This window comes from Hevea brasiliensis, chromosome 7, assembly GCF_030052815.1.
Source record: "Hevea brasiliensis isolate MT/VB/25A 57/8 chromosome 7, ASM3005281v1, whole genome shotgun sequence".
Classification (NCBI taxonomy): Eukaryota; Viridiplantae; Streptophyta; class Magnoliopsida; order Malpighiales; family Euphorbiaceae; genus Hevea; species Hevea brasiliensis.
The window spans coordinates 104,705,108-104,725,692 of NC_079499.1; the positions used below are offsets into that span (position 1 = coordinate 104,705,108).

The window sequence follows — 20,585 nt, forward strand, 5'->3', positions numbered from 1 at the left end:
ACTAATGTAGCAAGTACTATCAAGAGATCAAAGGTCTTTTTAGGGATGTAATGGGGCCATGGGGTTCAAAATGAGGCTAAGAAGAAAGATGGGTAAAAAGGATTCAAAGCATGAGAATATTTTCAATCTTGACAACATAAGGTACATTTTTTATTTTATTATATTTTTTTCTTTTTTTTTTATATTTATATGGGAGAGAGAAATATACAATGAGGATTGTCAAGTGCTAGCATAATTTACAAAACACATAAAAATGGAGGGACATTTTGATACTTTAAACTTGTATTTTGCATTTTCTTTTGATGATTGTCCCTAAAAATGCTACCCCCAAACTCATTCCTTTTAATACTTTGGGTGGATTTCTTTCAATTTGAATGACAATAATGAAAAACACATATTCTAGCACTTTTACAAGATGACAAGCATTTCTTCTCCCTTTTATTGTATATATTTTTTTCTCTTTTCTTTTCTTTTTCTCTTTTTTTTTATGTACCTAATATTCAATTATCCTCATGAAAAGGGTTAGAGTGTTTGGTTCATTGGCTAGGTAGCAATAAGGATTTCAAGAAAAATTAGGAATAAAAAGGCTCAAAGGGGTTTGCAAGGGTAAATTTTAATTAGGAAAAGGGCCAAAGGTTTAAAATGAGAAGGTTTAAATCAAAGAATGCCTAATCATCTCTCTTTTCAAGTACAAGCTGGTATTTCGCCTCGAAAGGTTTAGAAAATTTGTTCTAGGATTGGTGAGACATCATTTGACTACCTTATATCCAATAACTCCCTCTAAACACTTCCATCTCCAAATGACTAGTTGGGTGGCTTTTTGGCTAAGAAGATATAGGCAAGGGATAGACATTTCAAAACCTTGCACCTCTTAGAAAACTTTCAATCCACAAACCCAACTAAAGGTAAGTCAAATCACTCTCATAGGCACCTTTTCAATACTCAAGGGATTTGGCAAAAGATTTTAATGCATGATGCATGATTCCTAAAAATGAGCAATGCATAAACTAAATGGAGGAAATCTATTTGTGTGCAATGTGTACAATTTCTAAGTGATGTATAATGTGTGTGTAATTGTGTTATGTATATGTATGTATGGATATATATGTAAAATATTTACAATATATGTAAATGGAATGGGATGAGATGCTTCTATACTCAAAATGTCAAAAATGTATGAAAAATGTAGCAAAAATCAAAATGTGCACCCCCAAACTCAAAATTAGACATTGTCCTCAATGTCTCAAGCAGTGCATTATCAAAACTCAAAGCAAATAATAATTACCAGGAATTGTGAAATTTAAGAGCAAAAAGAAGGAGTTACCTGGTATAGAGCAGATGAGAATTCAAGAGATAATGGGGATGCATAAGAAGCTGCACAGGCTATGCAGAATAAAGTGCTATCCAGAACAGGTGCATAAGGAGGGTGCATAAGCTATGCGGTTCTGCATGAGTGCCATAAAGTGCTGCAAATTGACGTGGGGGGAAAAAGGAGTGAACGGGAATATCGGGAGGTGGAGGTGGGAAAATGGTGCCGAAAACAAATTTTGATTTGAACAGGGCATGTGTTAAGGCTGCATAAGTGAAAAGTGAGTGTGCATAACTTATGCACTCTCTTATGCATATTTCGGTGGGTGATAAAAAAGTGTGAAAAACTGACTATGCAAGAGTGCATAGCTTATGCGCTAACTTATGCAAGTTTCGGCTTGTTTTGGATTTCAGAGAAATAGGTCATGCGGAAGTGCATAAGTCATGCACTCTCCTTATGCAGGTCTCGGCAGGTTTTGGCTTTTGGGGAGTGTGGTCATGCGGAAGTGCATAAGCTATGCACTGTCCTTATGCAGGTCTCGGCAGGTTTTGGCTTTTGGGGAGTGTGGTCATGCAGAAGTGCATAAGTCATGCACCTTGCTTATGCACCTCTAGGCAGGTTTTGGAATTCAGAGTTGGTGGTTATGCGGAAGTGCATAAGCTATGCGCTCTGCTTATGCACCTCTCGGCAGGTTTTGGAATTCAAAGTTTTTGGTCATGCGGAAGTGCATAAGCTATGCGCTCTCCTTATGCAGATTTCGGTAGAGAGAGAAAATACAAGATTTGAAGTCATGCAGAAGTGCATAAGTTATGCACCCTGCTTATGCACCTCTCGGTAGATTTTTATTTTTGGAGAGTTCGGTCATGCGGTAGTGCATAAGTTATGCACTCCCCTTATGCAGATTTCGGTGGAGAGAGAAAATGCAGGATTTGAAGTCATGCAGAAGTGCATAAGTTATGCACCCTGCTTATGCAAGTTTCGGTAGGTATGAAATTTGACAAAAATGTGGCTATGCAGAGTTGCATAAGCTATGCACTCTCCTTATGCAGTTTGCAACGGGGGTGAAAATGGCAAGAATTGTGGTTATGCAGGATTGCATAAGCTATGCAGTTACTTATGCACAATTCAACAAGATGGAGAGAACAATTAAAAATGATTTGCAAGTGTGAAAAATACCCCAGAATGAAGAAATATAATTCTATGAAGCATAAACCATGAGAAATTTTCACCAAAAACACATCAATATATATAAAGTCCATCAAAATTTCATCACACAAGCTTGTAGAAATGGATCCTGCATAAAAGAGCTTTGTGAACCATGCCATTTTGACTCAAATCCTACAAATCAACATTTAACACATTAAAACTTAATAAAATCTACATAAAGTTGCATTTTTCCACAAATGAGAAATGACTCCCCAAGTTATGCCAAGAAAATGCAGCATATCCACGTTGAATCTCACAATCCAATTAAGCTCAAAACTACAAAAATGACCACCTTACCACCACATAAACATGATAAGCACAAATACTTAAAAATTACACACTCAACCTCACCAAGAACATAAGTTATCTGCTGCAGACCCCCTCTTTGCTGCAGAATGTCATTTTTTTTTCTCTCTGCATAAACCAGGTAGCAGACCTGCACAGGTTATGCAGCAAAAATCAATCAATTTTGGGAGAGTTTAAGGACAAAATTTTCAGGTTAAGAATCACTCCAGCAGTTCACCAGTCTTCCTCCATTGAAATACATCTACAAGGGACAAGATTCAACAATGTCAAAAATTGAATTTGGGGAGATTTAAGATAAAAACAAAAGCTATGTAAATAAAAGTAAATCAACAAAAGTAAAATAAAAGAACTTGGGGTGCCTCCCAAGAGCGCTAATTTATAGTCCTTAGCTGGACTCTTTTCATTTTTCATGGTGGCTGAAATTGGAATTTATTGCCTCTGTTCCCAATAAGTGCTTCAATGAATCTATACTTCATTTTCTTTCCATCACATGAGAAGATCCTTGTTGCTTTGTTTAAAAATCCGACCATTTCTTTCTTGACAACTTTTGGTGCATCTTTTTCTTTGAGAGATGGTTGCTTTACTTCACTTTTCTCCACTTACTCAACTTGAAAGATTGGTGCCATAGGACAAGGTGGATTACTATTCAAATGTTGTGCAAATGCAGCCTTGGATTTTCATCATTGATACTCCCTTTATGGATAAGACTACTTTTAAGAGAAGCCTTCGGATAACTCTTTCTAAAGTGCTCTTTTACTAACTCATCAACTATATCAATTCTCAAACAAGAGTCTACATCTTCATGTTGCTTCTTCTTATCATTGCCAATGTTGAAGACTAAATGATCCTCTCACTACGAGTAAGCTTTTCACCTTTCACGTCAATCAAAGCACCAGCTGTAGCTAGGAAAGGCCTCCCCAAAAAGATTGGGATATTAGAATCCTCTTCCATGTCCAAGATGACAAAGTCAACAGGTATGTAGAATTTCCCAACCTTCAGAGGCACATTCTCCAAAATCCCTTCAGGATACTTAATTGATCTGTCAGCTAACTGAAGAGAAATGTGGGTCGGCTTAAGATCTCCCATGTTGAGCTTCTCATAGATGGAGAGGGGCATAAGGCTTACACTAGCCCCTAAATCACATAAAGCTTTTATAGAACATGATTCCCCAATGTGGCATGGAATTGAAAAACTCCCTGGATCCTTGAGCTTTGGAGGAAGTTTCCTTTGGAGGATAGCACTGCATTTCTCAGTTAAGGCTACAGTCTCATAATCTTCAAGTCTTCTTTTGTTTGAGAGAATTTCTTTCAAAAACTTAGCATAAGAAGGCATCTGGGAAAGAGCATCAATAAAAGGCACATCTATATATAGCTTCTTTAAAACCTCTAAGAACTTCCCAAATTGCTTATCAATCTTGGCTTTTTGAAATCTCTGTGGAAAGGGAAGCTGTGGCTTGTAAGGCTCTGGAGGTATATATTTCTCTTCTTTCTCTCCAACCTCCTCTTTACCTTTTCTTGCACTCCCTTTTTCACTCTTTTGTTTTTCATCTCTCTCAACATCTTTCTCATTTTCTCTCTTCTCAACTTTTTCACTCTTCTCAGTATGCACTGTTTTACCACTCCTCAGTGTGATGGCATGACATTGCTCCCTTGGATTTTTTGTTTGACTAGGAAGTTTCCCCATAGATTTGGTACTTGATGAGCGTGCTTGTTGTGCAATCTGATTTTCCAGCATCCTATTGTGTGTTTGCATTTGTTCCAGCCTTGCTTTCATCTCTCTCAACTCTTCATCACGCTTAGTTTGATTAGCAAGAATTTGTTGTAATAAAGCCTCTATGGTGGAACTTTGTTCTTGCTGTCTTGGTAAAGGTGCAAGATTTGCATTCTTTTGCTGAAAACTAGGTGGTTGTTGCCTAGGTTGTTGGTATTGATGCCCTTGTTGTTGTGGTGGAAAGTTCTGAGTTGAAGCTTGATTTTGCTGATTCTCCCATGAAAAATTGGGATGATTCCTCCAAGCATATGAAGGATAATCTACTCCACAGCTCATTGTTCCTTCTGCATAAGTAACTTGTTGAGAACTTCCAGAACATGATGATGAACTGACTAGCATACTTAAATCCTCCATTTTCTTAGCAAGGACATTAGTGAGTGCATCAAATTTGGCATTGATCATGTTGAATGGATCAAGCTCATACATTCCAAAGAACTTGCCTTTTTTGAGTTGGAGTTGACCCTCTTGGACTACTCCATAGATGACTGTTCTTTGCTATTTTCTCTAATAACTCATAAGCTTCATCTTCATGCTTAATGATGAATTCCCCTCCAGTTTGAGCATCAATGATTCCTCTGATAGCAGGAGTGACATTTGTGTAAAAATTCTGGTTTATCATCCATTTAGGAATGGCATGATGTGGACATTGTCTCTCCAATTCCTTCCATCTCATCCATGACTCATAAAGAGTCTCATCTTCTCTTGGTCTAAAAGCAATCATTTGATTCCTCAACTCTTGAGTTTTTCCAGGTGGAAAGTATTGGGTAAGAAATGCATCAGTGAGCTGCTCCCAATTTGTAATTGAGTTGTGAGGTAAAGAATCAAGCCAATCCAATGCTCTATCTTTCAAAGAGAATGGAAACAATTTTAGCCTTGCTGCATCATCAGATACTCCTGGTTGCTTTTGCATGTCATAGATCATAACAAACTTCTTAAGATGAGTATGAGAATTTTCTGACGGATGACCTCCGAATTGAGAATTCTGAATCATTTGTAGTACTCCAAAATCCATCTTATAACTATTTGCATCAATTCTTGGTCTTGCTATACTCTCTCTTAAATCATCAAAATGAGGAAATGCGTGATCCATCATACTTCCCTTAGGCACATTAGCATTTACAACTTCTTCACCATGAGCTGCATTTTCATTGTTTTGATCATTTTCAGCATTATCACCACCGATTCCAACTCTTTCTTCAGCCATTTCTTGTTCAATTTCAGCTGCTCTCCAAGCTTCTTTTCTTTTTCTGGTTTCTTTCTTGTTGGCTTTACAAAATTTCTCAATTTCAGGATTAAACAATAAGGATGTATCACTTGTGCTTCTAGCTCTTCTCATAAAAGATTAAGAGTACCTGAAAAAGAACAAACAAACACAAAATGAAAAGATAACAAAGATAAAACTATAAACAACTAAAATAATCAAGAATTCAATCTTAAACAAACAACTCCCCAGCAACGGCGCCAAAAACTTGATGTATCCCAACCGCAAGTGCACGGGTCGTTCAAGTAGTATAGAGAAAGATATCGTTCCCACGAGGAGTTGTGTTAATGATTGAATTTTTGATATAAAATAAAATATGTTAAAATTGTATTTTAATCAAATTAATAAAAGAAATTTAGAAATTTGAAGCATAAGGTATGAAAATGCAAAACTAAATTCAAACAATGACTAATTTAATAATTCGCAAAATAAAGAAATTGATAATAATGAAAATTAATAAAATGAGATTAAACTAAACACTCAAAAGTAAAATTCCAAGCAATAATTGATGAAAGACGATTCTAGAGTTAAGGGTTCATATTTAAGTCATTTTGGGATTTTTCCTAGCTAGCCCAATCCATAAAATTTATGGGTTTAAAGGAGATTAATTCTAAAATCCTTTGAAAACTCTTTCGAGTGAGACAAAGAGTGCCTTAATTAACTTAATCCTACTTTCGTGGAGTTAAAATTAACCAAGACCCATTAGGTTCTTTAATCAATCTATTAAAACCCTCTTAACCCTTAGTCTATTTCTAGATCTAAGTTAATTAAGTCCAATTTCTTGATTAACTATCACTTGGTTTTCTCCTTCGGTGCTTCAACCAAGGATTAAGAACATAACTTAATGGGGCCCTTCATTAAGCATGTGAATAAGCACACAAGAAATGGATTAAACCTCATAAATTCATTAAATTGGGACTAACCCAGTTCAAATCCACAAAAATAACTAAATATTACATCCCTTACTCCAGAATCAAAGTAAAACTACTCACTATCCATAATATTTAAAAGATATTCTGATTTAATATGAAAATAAAACTTTAATATAAGCTAAGAAACAAAAAGCTCAACACTAGAAATGTAGGAAAAATGTAAGAAAAGAAAGAAATCCTCAAATCTTGTTGAAAATGGTGTGGGAGGTGATTGCGTCTCTTCAGTTGCTGCTGCTCCTTCTTCTCCTCTTCCTTCTCTTTCTTCCCCCTCTTTCTAAAATGGGAAATGGGGCTATTTATAGCATTTTCTCACATGGAGCCCTAAAATGGTGTGTTTTAGGAGGGATTTTCTGAGGAAATCTTCTGCCAGCTCATTAATGAAATCTTTGTGGGACTGCATAAGTGGACTGCATAAGTCATGCGGTCCCTTATGCAGTTTTCGGCTGGTTTCTGGCTCACTTATGCGAAACTGCATGACCAGGTGCATAGGTTATGCACAATTCCGTGAGACTGCATAAGGGGGCGTGAATCTGCATAAGCCATGCACTCTCCTTATGCACAATTCGGCAGGTATTGGAATAGTGATTTTTCTCCTTATGCAGATCTGCATGGCTTATGCGGCAAGTTATGCGCAATTTGGCCAATGCATATTTCAACTTTGAAACTTGTTTTTGACATCTTTGGCTGTAGAGATCACTCCTCAATGGCAAAATTTCTTTTTAGTCCTTCCAAAACACCATTTTTCCTACAAAACAAAGTAAAAATTACAAATTAATCCAAAATTGATAATTATGAAAAACTAACTAATTAACTAATGAAATTAGCTAAAAATGACTAATAATCAAATAAAATGGCTATGAAATTAAACCTAAATGATTATGCAAAATGTATGCATCACTTGTCTCTCTTGCTTGAGGATTAAACCCCTTAGAGTGATCCATACACATGGCTAGTTCATCTAGAAATTCTGCTGGTATACCTGCCCCCTTAGCTGAAGGTTATTCCATCACTAGACCACCACTTTTTAATGGCACAAATTACTCCTTTTGAAAAACTAGAATGAGAAACTTTATACAATCTGTTGACATTGATGCTTAGAGAATAATTAAAGATGGTCCTTATATTCCGTATAAAACCAGTGAAGGAACAGTACAAATTCCTAAAGCTGAAGTTGAATTTGATGATAGTGATTGGAAGAAAATTTCTACAAATGCCAAGGCTATTAACATTCTTCATTGTGCTCTTGATATTAATGAGTATAATCGTATTTCAGGATGTCAAACTGCAAAAGAAATATGGGACAAACTAAAAGTCACATATGAAGGAACTGATGTGGTAAAATAGTCAAAGGCAAACCTCCTCATCCGTGATTATGAGTTGTTTGAGATGACACCTGGTGAAACTATTGCTGAAATGAGTACCAGATTTACAGATCTTGTCAATGTACTTAAAGCTCTTGGAAAGAGATTTGAGGAACAAGAGCTTGTAAAGAAAATTCTGAGGTCTCTTCCAAAGACGTGGGAAGCAAAGACTACTGTTATTCAAGACACTAAGGATTTCAGAAAATACACCTATGATGAGCTAATTGGTTCTCTCATTGCACATGAGATGATTTATAAGAAAGATGAGAATGAAGGTGATCAAAAGAAAAAGAAAGGTATAGCTTTCATATCCGAAAAGGTAGATGAGAAAAAGAAAAGTGTTGTTCTTAAAGCTAGTTCAAGTGATGATTCAAGTGCTTCAAGTGATGATGATGAAGATATGGCTATGATAGTCAAAAGATTCAAAAGAGCATTTAGAAAAGGTGGAAGCAAATACAAGAAATTCACAAAGAAATATGCTTCAAAGACTCCAAATCATTCAAGTGAAATAGTTTGTTATGAGTGTAACAAACCAGGCCACATTAAGCCAAAGTGTCCTACATTGAAGAAGAAAAACAAGTTTAGAAAGGACAAAAGCAAAAAGGCAATTGCGGCAACATGGAGTGATAGTGACTCTTCATCAAATGATGAAACAAGTGACAAGGAGACTGCAAACACTTGTATGATGGCAATTGAAGAAAAAGGTGAAAGCTCACACATCGAAGATAGTGAAAATGAGGTAAATTTTGAACTTTCTAATGTTGATGAATTAGAACTTGCATTTGTGAAGACATATGATAAATATAGAACTTTTAAAAAGAAATGCAAAATTTTGGTTCATGAAAATTGTGCTTTAAGATCTAAAATATTTCTTTGAGTATGGTTTCAAAGGAAAATGAATTTTACAAATCTCAAATGAAATTATTTAAGGAAGTTAATGATGAGCTTCAAAGATCAAAAGAAGTGTGTGAACAACTTCTTGAGAAAAACAGAATTCTTGAAGCAAAAGTTGAATCTTTGACAAGAGATTTAACTAAATTTACAAAAGGAAAAGAAACACTTGATATACTTCTTGGGAATCAAAGATCCACAAATGAAAAATCTGGAATTGGTTATGATGGATTTATGAAGTATGGAAAATACAAACAATTTTTTGTTAAAGCTACATCCTTTTCTCAACCAAGTATTACATGCTTTTATTGTAATCATAAAGGTCATATGATTAATGCTTGTCCTATTAGGAAAGGAACCTTTAAGGCAAAGAAAATATGGGTGCCTAAAGGAACCCTACCTAATGTTACTAACACTCAAGGAGCCAAAGTTGCTTGGGTACCTAAGAACAGTTAACTAATTTCAGGTCTGCCTAAGGAGTATGCTGGAAACAGAACATTGGTACATTGATAGTGGCTGCTCTAGGCACATGACAGGAAATAAAGGCAAGTTTTCCTCTCTTACTTTGAAAGAAAAATGTTATGTCAAATTTGGTGATAAAAGTAAAGCTAAAATTATTGGATGTGGAACTATTGGTAAAAATCCTTGCATTGAGAATGTTGCATTAGTACAAGGATTAAAGTATAATCTTTTAAGTGTTAGTCAACTATGTGATAATGGTTTTAAAGTCATTTTTACTTCTACACATTGTGAGATTCATGGAAATAATGTTATGTTTTCTGGTGCTAGAATAGATAATATTTACCTACTTGATTTAACAAGTCTTGAAGAAAATTGTGAAACATGCTTTATGACTTCAGATGATAGTGCATGGTTATGGCATAGAAAATTAGGACATGCTAGCATGAGTACACTTGCTAAACTCTCTAGAAAAAACCTTGTTAGAGGACTTCCAAAGTTAAGATTTGAAAAAGAATTTCAATGCAAAGCTTGTGCACTTGGTAAGCATACAAAATCATCTTTTAAATCCAAAAATGTTGTAACTACGTCTAGACCATTGGAATTATTACATCTTGATCTTTTTGGCCCAATCACACCTAGAAGTCTAGGAGGCAAGGCATATACATTTGTAATTGTTAATGATTTTACAAGATTCACGTGGACTTTCTTTCTTGCTCATAAAGATGAAACCTTTGATATATTTGAAGCTTTTTGCAAAAGAACTCAAAATGAAAAAGGATATTGCATTACATCTTTGAGGAGTGATCATGGAAAAGAATTTGAAAATAGTTTGTTTGAAAATTTCTGCTCTCAAAACGGTATTTATCATACATTTTCAGCTCCTAGAACTCCACAACAAAATGGAGTCGTTGAAAGGAAAAACAGATCTTTGCAAGAAATGGTAAGAACAATGCTGAATGAAAACAATTTACCAAAATATTTAAGCGTGTCAGAATACAAAGATGCTACATTTTAAACAGAGTTTCCATTAGAGCTATTTTAAAGAAAACTCCTTATGAACTATGGAAAGGAAGAAAACCCAATATTGCATATTTTCATGTCTTTGGTTGCAAGTGTTACATTTTGAATAACAAAGACAGCAATCTCAAGAAGTTCGATGCTAAATCTTGTGAAGGAATATTTCTAGGCTATTCAACAAATAGCAAAGCATATAAGATTTTCAATAGAAAAACATTGACCATGGAAGAATCAATGCATATACTTTTTGATGATGCTAACACTTCCTTGCAAAGGAAAGATTCTTGTGATGATGAAATTGAGCAGATTCTAAATTCAAAGAATTCTAATAATGATGAGCTTAAATCAAAAGAACTAGTGGAGGATGATCAAAATGACAAAGATGAAGAACTCCCTTGCTCCACAAATGTTGAAATTCAAGAAGACTCCCAACCAAATGTGGAGGAACTACAAATTGAGGAACCTCAACATCAAGATATTCCACAAGAATGGAGGTACCATAGAAATCATTCCAAAGATGACATTCTTGATAGTCCATCACAAAGAATGATGACAAGAGCTCAACTTAGAAGATATTTTGGTAATGTTGCTTTTGTTTCTCAATTTGAACCCAAAACATATGATGATGCTCAAAATGATGAAAATTGGCTTTTTGCTATGCAAGAGGAATTAAATCAATTTGAAAGAAATAAAGTGTGGACACTTGTTCCTAAACCTAAAAAGCATTCTGTTATTGGAACTAAATGGGTATTTAGGAATAAGATGGATGAAAAAGGACATGTAATTAGAAATAAAGCTAGACTAGTAGCTCAAGGATACAACCAAGAGGAAAGTATTGATTTTGATGAAACCTTTGCTCCGGTTGCTAGAATTGAAGCTATTAGAATGTTGTGTGCATTTGCATGTTTTAAGAATTTTATGCTTTATCAAATGGATGTTAAAAGTGCATTTCTAAATGGATATATTGATGAAGAAGTTTATGTAGCTCAACCTCCTGGTTTTGAAGACCCTCACTTTCCAAATCATGTTTATAAGCTTACTAAAGCTCTCTATGGTTTAAAGCAAGCTCCTAGAGCATGGTATGAGAGACTTAGTAAATTTTTGCTTCAAAATGATTTTAAAAGAGGAAAAGTGGATACTACTCTTTTCATTAAGAAACTAGGAAAAGACATGCTTATTGTGCAAATCTATGTAGATGATATTATTTTTGGTGCTACTAACCATTCTCTTTGTAGAAAATTTTCAAATATGATGAAAAGTGAATTTGAAATGAGTATGATGGGTGAACTTACTTTCTTCCTTGGATTGCAAATTAAGCAAGTGAAAGATGGAATTTTTATAAATCAGTCCAAGTACATAAAGGATATGCTAAAGAAGTTCAGAATGGAAGATATGAAAAGTATTAGAACTCCCATGAGCTCAACAATTAAATTGGAGAAAGATGAAAAAGGTAAAGAGGTAGATAACAAACTCTATAGAGGTATGATTGGTTCTTTACTCTACTTGACAGCATCTAGACTAGATATTCATTTTAGTGTATGTTTATGTGCAAGATTTCAATCATGTCCAAAAGAATCTCATCATATAGCTGTTAAAAGAATTTTTAAATACCTCATTGGCACTCACAACATTGGCTTGTGGTATCCAAAATGTGAATCATTTGATCTTATTGGTTACAGTGATTCGGATTTTGCTGGTAGTAGACTGGACAGAAAAAGCACTTCTGGAACTTGTCAATTTCTAAGTCATGCATTAGTTTCATGGCACAGTAAAAATCAAACTTCTGTTGCACTTTCTACTACAGAAGCTGAAAATATTGCAGCTGGAAGTTGTGTTGCACAGATTTTGTGGATGAAACAACAGCTTGAAGACTTTGAAATTAAATTTGATCACATTCCCATAAGATGTGACAATACTAGTGCTATAAACCTATCAAAAAATCCTGTTCAACACTCTAGAAGCAAGCATATTGAAATTAGACATCATTTTATTAGGGATCATGTTCAAAATGGTGATATTCAAATTGAATTTGTCCCTTCTGAAAAACAGCTTGCTGACATTTTTACAAAGCCACTTAATGAGGAAATTTTCTGCAAAATAAGAAGAGAACTTGGTATGATTGATGCTCTTGATTAAGTTTTGATGCATTCTCATGATTCTATATGAAAATGAAGTGATATATGTTGATTTGCAGTGTTGACAATGCATTCTGATATTTCTAGTGCAATTTGAAAAATTCTGGTTCTTATCAGATATGAACAGTATTCTGCAGAATTTGATCACAGTGGCATACTGATTTGTTTGCTAATTTTCTTGTTTGCTAAATGCTTTACCACTACTCCTACTTTTTCGTTGGCAAACTGGAAGTCAGGTCTGATTGCTCTAAAACTCTAAAATTATTTTTTCGAGCGCCTATTCTGCATAATTAAAGCCCATATTACTTAAATACCCCTCTATTTAGAGTATTGCATCTTTATGTATTTAAGGGCAAAATGGACTTTTTAACACATTAATTTGCGCGGGACTCAAAATTTTTTTCTGAACCGTCAATCTTCTCACTGTTTCTCCTCTGCTACACGCTACCCATTCTCTGCAAATTCCTACAGTTGTGTCTTTTCAGTTTTAAAATTCAAAACTCCTTCTCCTTCCGTCGCCTCGTCTGCCAAAACCCTAACAAACGCGTCTCCACCTGCAAACCCATTGGCTCCCTTCATCGTTCTCAAAGATTTCCGAAACCCATTGGCTGTGAATCGATTAAATCGATTATTTCAAGATAGAAAATCCCCAAGTTTTTTTTATTGTTGTCATTTCTCTAAATCTGCCGAAAGAAATTATTTCCTGTTGGATATTTTTTTCTTGAATCGATTCGCACTCTCTGTCTCTGCATATCTCAGGTATAAAATCTAAAACTTTAATGGAATCATGTTTTACATTTTGTTTGTGCTTGTTTTATTTATCTTGCTTTCGCAATATGCTGAGTGATTTATTTTTTTCTGCTTTCACTTATTTGCTCTGTTTTCGCACTCAGCTGTTTATTTTTTGGGCATTAACATTTCGTAAAATTGTTGTATATAACAAAATCATGAATCGATTGCCGTTGATTCTTAAGAACCCGATTATCTCTTGCTGTCTGTTCTATTTTTGTGTGACATTGCGCTCAGTTGTGCTAAAAGTATGCTGATATGCTTCGACTGATTATATATATGAATATATATATATTGACTGCTCACATCGCTGAATTTATAATCTCAATCTTCACTATCATTTCGACCTATCTTGCTTCTGAAATTGGTAATGGCGCGGGAAAAAGGGAAAGGCAAAGCAAAAATCCCCACATATTCATCATCAGACTCCACTGACGCAAGTGTCCCTGCATCTCCTCCTCCACAAAAAGATGCTCCTCTGGTAATTGGCAAGTCAAAAGAAACACCCAAGAAAAGAACTAGTGAGCCAGTTCAAGAAAAAGGAACCAAAAAGAAAAAGACTTCAAAAGCTCCAGTTGTGCATATGGAGAGGGCCATTCATGAGCCAAGGTATATCCACTAGTCTGCTTTTATTGAAGTTTCTGTTCCTTTACAATCCTTGTTTGAGTATCAAAAATGGGATAAATTGTGTTCTGACACTGAAGGAGTATATGTGGACTTAGTTCAAGAATTCTATAAGAATTTAAGGGTTGATGATTTTGACAAAGATGAGTCTTTTAAGGTGAAAATGAAAGGGAAAGTCTATGAAGTAACTGTTGCTAGATTAGCCAAAGCCCTAGGAATCCCAAACAGTGGGAATAAAATTTGTTCTCACAAAGATGTTTTTGCTGTTGGTGGATTTAATAAAAGAGATTTTGAGGCTGAAGTGTTTAAAGGGGAAGTAAAGGATAAGACTAGCATTACCCATGCTCATCAACACATTAAAATTCTTCATAGTTTTATCATCTATGTGTTGAACCCTAGAACTGGCAGTCCAAACTATTTGAGTACCCTTAATCTCTGCATAATTTGGCATATTGTGAACCAAATTGAATTTAATCTTGCCTATTTTATGCTGAAGCAAATCATGAAATGGAAACCACCTTACAAGCTACCTTATGCCCATCTTCTTAATGGTCTGTTTAGAGACTTTGGGATACCCTTGGAAACCGAGAAACTTAGGACAAATATGATCCCAATTATAAGTTTGCAAAAAGATGATGATGGTAGAAAGCTTAGATTTGAACAAGGTGCTAGTTCTAAGGATAGTGCAAGCGGTACTTTTAATATTGAAGGAATTTTGGAGGAAGTAAACAACTTGAGGGAATTTGTTGAAATGGAACTTGGAGAGCTACAGAAATTTAGAGGTTTTCAAACTGTTCTTATGAATGCTCTTGATTCTAAAGTTGATGGTACTTTGATGTTGATGTACAAAATTGTGGAAGAATTGTTTAAAATCAAAGTTCATTTGGGTATTTCAACCACTAAGGCTGGAGAAACCAGTAAAGCTGCTACTGGTTCTGTTCCTCAAACAGAGAAAGAAAAAGAAAAAGAGAAAGAGAAAGAAGAAGAAGAAGAAGAAGCAGAAAAGGAAGAAGAAGAAACAGAAGAAGAGGAAGAGAAAGAAACTGAAGAAGAAGAAGAAAAAGAGGAAGAAAAGGAAGAAGAGGAAGAAGATGAAGTTGAAACAGATGAAGATGAAGTTGAAACAGATGAAGATGATTCTGATAATGGGAATAGTAATGGAGGCAGCAAAGAAGGTAGTGGGAAGGATATGAGTGACTCTGAATCTGAAGCAGAACCAGAGACCCCTGCTCCTGCTGCTCCTGCAAAAGGAAAAACTGCTCAAAAGGAATAAAGAAGCAACCAAAAAGAGGAAACTGGTAAACCATCTGGCAAAAAGGCTAAAACTGGCAAAAAGGCTACAGCAGAGTTCGTACTACCGCCAGAATCGAGTTAGTCTTTGGGCCTATTATTCCTTTGACACCAGGAACTGAAATGGCTGCTGAAATTCTTCAAACCTTGAGTGATAAACTTGTCAAGCCCAAAAAGCTGAAAATGGCTGCTCCAAAACCAATCAGAAGAAGCTCTAGGCTGAAAGGATAAACTGAATTTTGATTGAATTTTGTCTAACAGTCTGTCTGTTAGTTTGCTACTTAGTTTGCTACTTTTAGTTTTTCTGAACTTTAAATTAGTCTGCTATATCAGTTACTGTTTTGACTGTTTACTCACTGCATTTAGACTGATTTTTGACATGCATGATTTCTCCCATATTCTTTTGATGCTGACAACAAGGGGGAGAAAAGTAATGAATGGTAATCTTGATACTTGATATAGTTTGTGATTACTTGTGCATGATATAGTTTGTGCATATTGTTGATATAACTTGTGAATGATATACAGTTTGTCATTAGTATGCAAATTGTGCATATTTAGTTTATATCTTTAGTCACACTTGACTCCTTAAGAAAATGCTTATGAATATTTCATTGAAATTATTAAGGGGGAGTTATTTGTGATTAATTGTTGATATAAGCACATACATAGGGGGAGTTATTCACACATGTACATTCATACACATACTCACACTTATTTACATTTGCATGGTGATTCAATTGAGTTTTGTCATCATCAAAAAGGAGGAGATTGTTGACCCCACAAGCTCAAAGGAGCATAGATTTTGATGATACCAAAACTCAACTAGAATCAAACTAACATTGTTTTAAGTGTTGTGTATCTCAAAGAAAAAGGACACAAGGATTTTATAATGGATTTGTGCTTTTGAAGAAAGGATGACATTCTAAGGATAACACAGGACGAATCAAAGGAGATAAAAGAAGAAAATGTTACCTTCCAAGGCTGCATTGAAAATCAGAATTGAAGGTACATATAGTATAGAAGTTAAGTTTTATTTTTAGGATTACTTGTGAAAAGAATTGAGGAGTAAAAGTCAATGATGCTTATTTTCAATCCCTCAAAAGATTTTCTTTTAAATATCATTATTGGCCTAAAAAAAGTGTTTGACTATGATTTGGTGTAAAGTTTTATAGTTTTGAAAGTAATGCAGAAAAGTTTTCCTGGTATGCTAACTGGTTTGCTACTTATTTTAGTATGCTAACTGGTTTGCTATTTTCTCAAGTATGCTAACTGTCTCAACTCTGCATAACATCGCAGAAAACGATAAAATAGCGGCTATTTTCTTGAAATTCGTATCTATAACGTTCAAATGAGTTCTGCAACGGTAAAAAACGTTCCAAAGCTATAAATACACCTTCCTTTGGCCATTTTGCACTTAATGAAAGTCCCTCTACTGTTCAAAATCATAAAAGCTTTCATTCAAAGTGCTCAAAGTGTTTTATTGCTCATCATTGACTTATTTACTTAACTCTTCTTTATAGATTCTGTTGTATTGAGTGAGAGTGAGTTTTAAACACATTATTATCATTTATGAGAGGTCATTCAAGCACCTATTGAAACTTGGTTGTGATAAAGTGTTCGGATAACACTTGGTAGAAGTGTGAAGCTACTTGTAAAAGCTTTGGTGAGAAGAATTGTAAAGAGCTTTTGTCTCTTGCCTTTAAAAGAGAAGAATAGTGAAGTGAAGACTCAAAGTGGGATCTTTGAGAGAGTGGATGTAGGCTAATTGAAGCCAAATCACTATAAAAATTTCAGTGTTCATTTTCTCAACCCTTGCTCTTTACATTTATGCAATTTAACTTTATGATTGATATGCTTTTGCTGATATGACAGTTGATATTGTTTGCTGATAATCTTGCTGCAATCTGAGAAAATCAGTTTACTGCTAAATCTGCTTTTACTGCTAAATCTGCTGATATCTGATTTAATCTGCTTGTTGTTTGATTTGCTGTCAGTTAGTATATTTGATATACTGCTCTGGTTGCTGTGTTAAAAACTTATCCAGATTACTGATATCTTTGCTGAATGTTGATATAATTTGTTAGATCAGTTTACTGATTGCATATAGGCTAACCTTGAATTAAATTGTCAATAGAGTTGTATTGTTCATATTTTATGTTAGTCAATTGAGTTGAACCTAGCTGTAATTTTCAAAGGTTTTGAGCAAGAATCGAAAATTGTTTTTAAAGTCCAATTCACCCCCCTCTTGGACATATTTTGGGACGTCAGTAATCATCTCAATTTGTGAAGTAAATTGATTCATAAACAATTGCCTTACAACAGGTATTTTCATTTTCATTTTTCTCTTCTCATTATTTTTGAAGATATGATTTAATTTTTAATGCTTATCAAAAAAAAGGAAAACAAAAAAAATAATTCTCTGACCCGAAGTCAGATATAGTGACCTGAATTTTCTTCAAACTGGTTGGTAAGATTCATAATGCAATTAATGCATGACTATTATTCATTTTCATTCCATACTCATTTGAATTTATGTGCTGATTTGGGTCATGACCTTCCTCACATTTCACTAAAAGATCCCTTTGATGCCATTTTTGTAAACAACCATACCTACTAGACCTTTATCACTCAATGTGTAATTCTGTTATTTTTAGCCCAATCAAGCAAATGAAAAATGCAAATAAAAGTTGAAAGCCTAAATCAAAAGCAACAATCAGATTTTATCTGCATAAGGCTACTCTTAAAGCTAAATGATTAAAATATCCTGCGCAGGGACACTCTTTTACAATCAATTTGCTCATGAGGCCTAATTGCAGAAAATGAGAAAATTTTCCATGTTTGAAGTCTACAAAAATTTCTCAAATATTATGGCGAAAAGCATTTATCCCATTACCAGTCTCTCTAGCCATATCAAGGAAGGCCTGAAGTTTCAAAGCCCGTCTGTAATACATCATCCCTCTAACTGCAAAACATATAATCATTAGTAGTGCACACAATAAAATGATAAAGAAATTTGGTTTGAGAAAATGAATGCATCAATCACCTGTGCGGAGAAGAGTTTGACCTCTTAAGGAGGCCCAATGACGTAGAAGCAAAATGTTTTCTTCATTTTCCCAAATTTCACTCTCCTTTTTACAATTGAGTCGTTCCATGAAGTTGTTCCATTCATCTATCAAAGTTGCCAGATGGTTATTAAAAAGGTAATACCAATAACCATTGAAAACATATGTAAGTCATAAAACACGCAATGATAGATTAAAAAGCTATACTACCTGGGTAGATCTTTTGCAAGTAGTAAATGATTGATACACCATCTTCATTCTCCATTTCAAGGTCAGACTTCGAATAAATAGTCTCTTCACTGTAATATGGGGTCATGACACTGTCCATGGCATGAAAAGTAATCTTAATTGAGTAAAATATGTTTACTTTGCTTGAAGAAACACATCAGAATTTCACCTCCTTGAAATATTCAGATCCATTCAATATCTAGAAGTCCAATATGTACTTCCAACAGAAATATGAGAATAGAAACTAATTTTGCTATAATAGTAAATGTGCGATAGGCAAAGAACATGTCCAGTCCTACTAAAAATCAACCTTATAAAACAACTCTAGGACTATAATTGATATATAAACTGCACCTGAATGAAAGCATTTTACGGACTCGGGGAGCACGTGGCATATCCATAAACAAGGAATTCGTGAAGAATGAAATCCTTCTACGTGCTTCAAGGTTTGTTGGTACATCCATAGCAGATTCTTTTACAGTCAAAAGAAGATGAAGACGCCTTATCTAAAAGAACAATAAGAAAAAATTCACCAATGCTTACATATAATGAAAGATTAAATTATACTTTTTTCTTCTAATTTTAATTCATCACTAAGCCAATACAAATATACCTGTTCATCCCACTGTGCTGTAACTACAGGAGGGAACATTATAGCAGGTTTTGCATCAGTACCAGAAAAAAGTTGCCTTCCTGAATCCTTTCCGCCATGTCCAAGGTCCATCGATTCGCTGTTTATCATTATATAAGGAAAAAGCAGCATTGTTGGTTTTCATATAGAAAACAGATAGATTGAAACACCAAATCCAAATAGAATGAGACAAGGTTTACCAACCGATTCTCATTCACCATCATATCACGGGTAACTACTTCTAACATGTCCAGCAGCAATAATACCACATTATCTCGCTTGGATGGATCACCATCTTTCTGCAGGATGAAAAGAAGTGGTAAATTTTCAACCATGTGACAGAAATTCATATTTAGTAAACCAACATGGAGTCACTAATAGTACAAATGACTCACCAAAATCTCCACAAGCTCCACAAATTTCTTGCAAAGAGCAGGTAAGGGACCCATTCTGAAATTTGTAAGAAATGTATTCTTTGAAATGTTGCTTTCAATTTCTTTAACGATAATGCCAATTATCCTGTGACATTGTAGCACAGAGTACAATCAAATCACACCTCTCTAAATAAATGACAATTCACTAGACATTATTTCTAAAAGAAGAATAGAATAAAAAGCAAACACTTCAATTCAAGTAATAATTCTACATGATATAAAACTTGGAGCAGGAGGACAAGGCATCTTCCTAAACTAAGGAATGCCAAATACTTATAAAAGAACCCAGACTTGTTTTGTGCTAGTACTAAAAAAGATAGTGGAATTGAACATAGAATGGTGCTAAGAGAAATTTTAAAACAAAAACAAAGAAAGAAAGAAAGAAAGAAAATCAAACAATTAAATTAAGCTTCAAGTTGCATATTTGGAGGAGAGGGCATACTAAAAAACAATTAAACAATTAAAATATAGTGGTAGTGAAAACAAACAAAATAATTATCAATGAGAATCTTATTTTTTAAAGGAGCAACTAGCATGGAATTTAAACAACTAGAGTACTAGGCACCTCAATTTTGCAAGTTTTCCAACTCTGGCATGCACATTTAGAAGAGGAGGAAGCAATAGTGGTGGTGAGAAAAAGAAAATAATCATCAGATGATATCCTGATATCTAAGGGAGCAACTAGTGTGGAATATAAACAACTAAAGTACTAGACACCTCAAACTTATAGTTTTTCATTCTAGAGCCAATCTAAAGAGTAAAAGCAAATTCTAACTTCATGAAGCAATGGCGATTATCAACCAAAAACAATGGAATTTCAACAGCCCCAACTTGGTGGTCTAGTTACATATGCAAGTACCTTAAGCTACAAACT

The 20,585-nt window shown here is 34.6% G+C and overlaps 1 protein-coding gene and 1 non-coding gene across 2 annotated transcripts in view; one reads left to right on the top strand and one right to left on the bottom strand.

Moving 5' to 3' along the window:
* LOC131181606 (callose synthase 5-like) overlaps nucleotides 1-20,585 on the bottom strand; it is a 54,788-nt gene that overhangs the window by 9,815 nt on the left and 24,388 nt on the right. The window contains exons 22-28 of the mRNA XM_058150443.1: nucleotides 19,673-19,796; nucleotides 19,482-19,576; nucleotides 19,260-19,377; nucleotides 19,001-19,152; nucleotides 18,629-18,738; nucleotides 18,400-18,525; nucleotides 18,250-18,318 (exon numbers count right to left, since the gene is read on the bottom strand). Coding sequence (XP_058006426.1) covers nucleotides 18,250-18,318; nucleotides 18,400-18,525; nucleotides 18,629-18,738; nucleotides 19,001-19,152; nucleotides 19,260-19,377; nucleotides 19,482-19,576; nucleotides 19,673-19,796 — 794 coding nt within the window. The remainder of the gene's footprint in view (nucleotides 1-18,249; nucleotides 18,319-18,399; nucleotides 18,526-18,628; nucleotides 18,739-19,000; nucleotides 19,153-19,259; nucleotides 19,378-19,481; nucleotides 19,577-19,672; nucleotides 19,797-20,585) is intronic.
* Nucleotides 5,221-5,328, top strand: LOC131181839 (small nucleolar RNA R71). Its single transcript, XR_009150315.1, has one exon. It is a non-coding gene; the product is annotated as a small nucleolar RNA R71 (small nucleolar RNA).